Source organism: Orycteropus afer, unplaced genomic scaffold (genome assembly GCF_000298275.1).
Source record: "Orycteropus afer afer isolate SDZICR_OR568_19922 unplaced genomic scaffold, OryAfe1.0 scaffold00101, whole genome shotgun sequence".
NCBI classification, from domain to species: Eukaryota; Metazoa; Chordata; class Mammalia; order Tubulidentata; family Orycteropodidae; genus Orycteropus; species Orycteropus afer.
In genome coordinates, this window is record NW_006921688.1 from 8,162,268 (window position 1) to 8,165,545 (window position 3,278).

Consider the following 3,278-nt stretch of genomic DNA (forward strand, 5'->3'; position numbering starts at 1 on the left):
CTGTCAAGCACTCAAAACCACAGCCAATCCAAGTTGACACACAATCTTAACTACTGCAGTCTCCTATGCATTTCTTGGCCACTTACTTGACATCTCCAAAGGCACAAAGAGGGACAGTAAGGCTGAATCTCCTAAACAGCTAACTCATTGCTGCTGCCATTATTGCTATTGTTATCATTTTCCTCCATTGAATGCTTTGCAGTTTATATGTATTTCATAGTCACTTATTTACTCATAAGTAATTCTTGCTAGTGTTGATTAAGGATGAACATTACACTGGATGAACCCCTGGACCTAATGCCCTGAGAAAATCTTTAAGCCTAAAATCTTAAAACAAAAATACCCACAGAAGCTTTTTGTAAACCAAACAACAATCTAACTTAACTAATAAAGAATGTCTGCCATTAGCATTGTGCTCTTTTAAAGAACTTTCTATATGGGATCAAACTGACAAAAGCAGCTTGAAAAGTTAGATTAGAAGCTTAGGGGGCAGTGAGTTTATGTCAATAGGAGAGGAAAAAATTAGAAAAGGATGGTAAGAATGGCCAGTCTATTTGAACGGTCACTTTATTTTACATGAAGAAATTGTTGACTTGATGTATGTTTTGCTGTGTATATGTTCAACAATCATTAAACAGACAAGATGAGCCTCTTAGGGAGATAGAGAAAAGCCAGATTAAGCCAGACCTGATAAGCCATGTTGGTCTTTATCCTAAGAGCTGTTTCTAAGGAGGGCACTTAACACGTTGATTTATGATTGGCATTTCCATATGACAGTTTTCAGCAGGGGAAGACTATGCTGACATTCATATGCTACTGTATTATTTTATTTACTTCACTGAATGTTGGAGTTAGTTCATAATTAAGTTAAACATTTTAAAAGGAAAAAAAAAAAAAAAAAAACCTCTGGCAGCTGAAGGGAGAATGGATTGGGGGGTGAAGGCTAGATATACAAAGATCCCTGGGAGCTGCTGCAGGGCCCCAAAGAGAAATCAGGGCAGCATGAACTAGGGTGGATGATGGTAGAGATGGAGAGAACAGGTTTAGTAGCAAATAAGGAAGTGATTGCCTGGGCCTGGGGAGGGATGAGAGGTAGGATGAGAGGTGTGAGGTGGTTTTCTCAGACTGGTCCTGACTAGGGTCTTGCGGTATAGTAAATAACGTCATATGGTTTTTCTAGCCATTGTCTTTGTAACTCCCACCAGATTACTAGGTGGGACCAAGCAATTTAAACTCCTGATTGTTAAAGTTATCCACTTAGGGGTTTTCTCTTGGAGCAGCATGAAGTAATTTCCTGGGAAGTTCACTCTCTCAGGTATGTAGAATTCTGATATTGGGATTGGTTAGTTTTGCCACTCTGTCAGGTTTAAAATGAGTCCTCCAAGAGGCAGAAAAGAATTTCTCACTGCTGGCTGAGGTAGATGCACTGCTGAGAGGGTGAGACATGCTGCTGAGAGAGAGACCCACTGCTGAGAGACCTGCTGCTGAGAGAGATGTCCAGCTGAGAGAAAGTGGCAGTGGAACCAAGAGGCACAAGACAGAGTGGCAGGCTTACCTGGCCCACAGAAGCAGAGGCCAGACTGAGAAGCCAAGGGCCAGAGAGGTGTGTCTAAGGTCACAGCAGAGGGGAGACTGTCCTGACTGAAGAACTATATCCTGAGTGTGTTCCTGAATTTGAATTGTAGCCTGTTGCTTTCTCCAATAAAGCCCATAATCTGTGAGTTCTGGGTGGCCACTGCAGCAAATTATCAAACCCAGCAGAGAGGTGGTGGGTGCTGTAGGAGGGACAGTTGGTGTCAAGGTTGGTAAGAGAGCTGGAGGGTGGTGGCATGTCTGGCTTCATAAGAACAGGACTTGGGCTGCTGATGGGAATTCTGTCTTCCTGCTGTGGAGTTAGAGGAGGTCAGAAGATGCCACCTCCTTGCCCCTTTAGCTGGTCTCTTCATGCGCTCCCAAAATACGGTTCACTCCTCTATGTCAGGAGTTTTAAGTTTTCCTTAAGATTTGAGGATAGAAGATAGAAAACATGGGATTTAGATTTTAACATTTTTACCTTAAGTTCTCCCATCCTTTCCTGGATAGTAGAGAGGTCAGATGAATGGCTGGGGTCCTGCCCTTGTAGGATTTCTTCAGCTTCCACAATCCATGCTTCCAAACCTTCTAAACTCTTGGCAAATGTTTCATAGTCAAGAACCCCAGCCTTTATTTTTTCCACAAAAGAAAATTGGTGTTTAGTAATCTAGTGGAAGAGTGACCATTAAAATTATGTTTTATATTCTGATATCAAATTGTCTTTCTCAAGATGCCATTCATAAGGAAGAAAAACAAGGCTACAGTAATTTTTCTTCTCTTTATTTTTCTAAAATTTAGAATTATTTCTAAGTTCCATTAGCCAATTAACCAATTAATATTACTTGTTAGATACACTGTCAAACAACGTCTGAAAATATTCTGATTCTAACAAAAACTTAAATCATATAAACATGAATATTAATGTTAAAGCCATCAGTGCTTAGTAACTAAACACATGCTACTCAGGACCATGGAGGCAGCCATTGGACTAAATCACACTGGAGAGAACAATACAGGACTCCCACGTCCCTTGTCTTCACTGCAACTGCCATTTACCCTTTTCAGAACCTGACTTCCAAGCCTGTTTATTTTTTAATTCTTTTGTCTTAAAGGCAGCATGATCTCCATGATGAAAATGCCTTCTCTTCCTGTGTTTATACCTCAACCATTACAGCACATCCAGTTTCTAACACCTACTGAGTATGAGCTCTGTACCTGTAATACAGTCTGTTGCTTGCAAAGAGCCTGTTCAAGGGCACATAAGTGTTGACTCAAGGAGAGTTGATCAGATTGAATGGCTGATGCAGCAGAAACATCCACTTGTTGCTTGAGTTGCTCTCCCAGCTCATGGAGAACAAAGAGGGAATCCTTAACTGTCCCTAGTCCTTTGAGGAGGTCCTAGAGAAGATGAAAATTTGGAAGTGCCAATCATAAATCAACATGTTAAGTGTACTCCTTAGAAACAGTGAACAGCAAAGGTTCAAACATCTAGAAGGACTCAAACCTTATTTGTAAAATTATTATATTAAATAACCTTCATTTAAAGAAAATATTGTCAAGAATTGACTATAATACTGCTTGAGCATTGAAATGACCACAGACTGCCTGAAGAGCTTCACACTTAGGCTCTTGACTCCAACCTCCGAGTTAGTGAGACTCCACAGAAAGTGCAGTCTATGCTTTCAGAATTATTCCCTCACTTCTAA

The 3,278-nt window shown here is 40.6% G+C and overlaps 1 protein-coding gene across 1 annotated transcript in view; it reads right to left on the minus strand.

Annotated features, from left to right (window-relative positions):
- The window catches only part of SYNE1 (spectrin repeat containing nuclear envelope protein 1), a 578,063-nt gene that overhangs the window by 148,866 nt on the left and 425,919 nt on the right, over positions 1-3,278 (minus strand). Inside the window, exons 113-114 of the mRNA XM_007943230.2 lie at positions 2,788-2,970; positions 2,027-2,200 (exon numbers count right to left, since the gene is read on the minus strand). Coding sequence (XP_007941421.2) covers positions 2,027-2,200; positions 2,788-2,970 — 357 coding nt within the window. The remainder of the gene's footprint in view (positions 1-2,026; positions 2,201-2,787; positions 2,971-3,278) is intronic.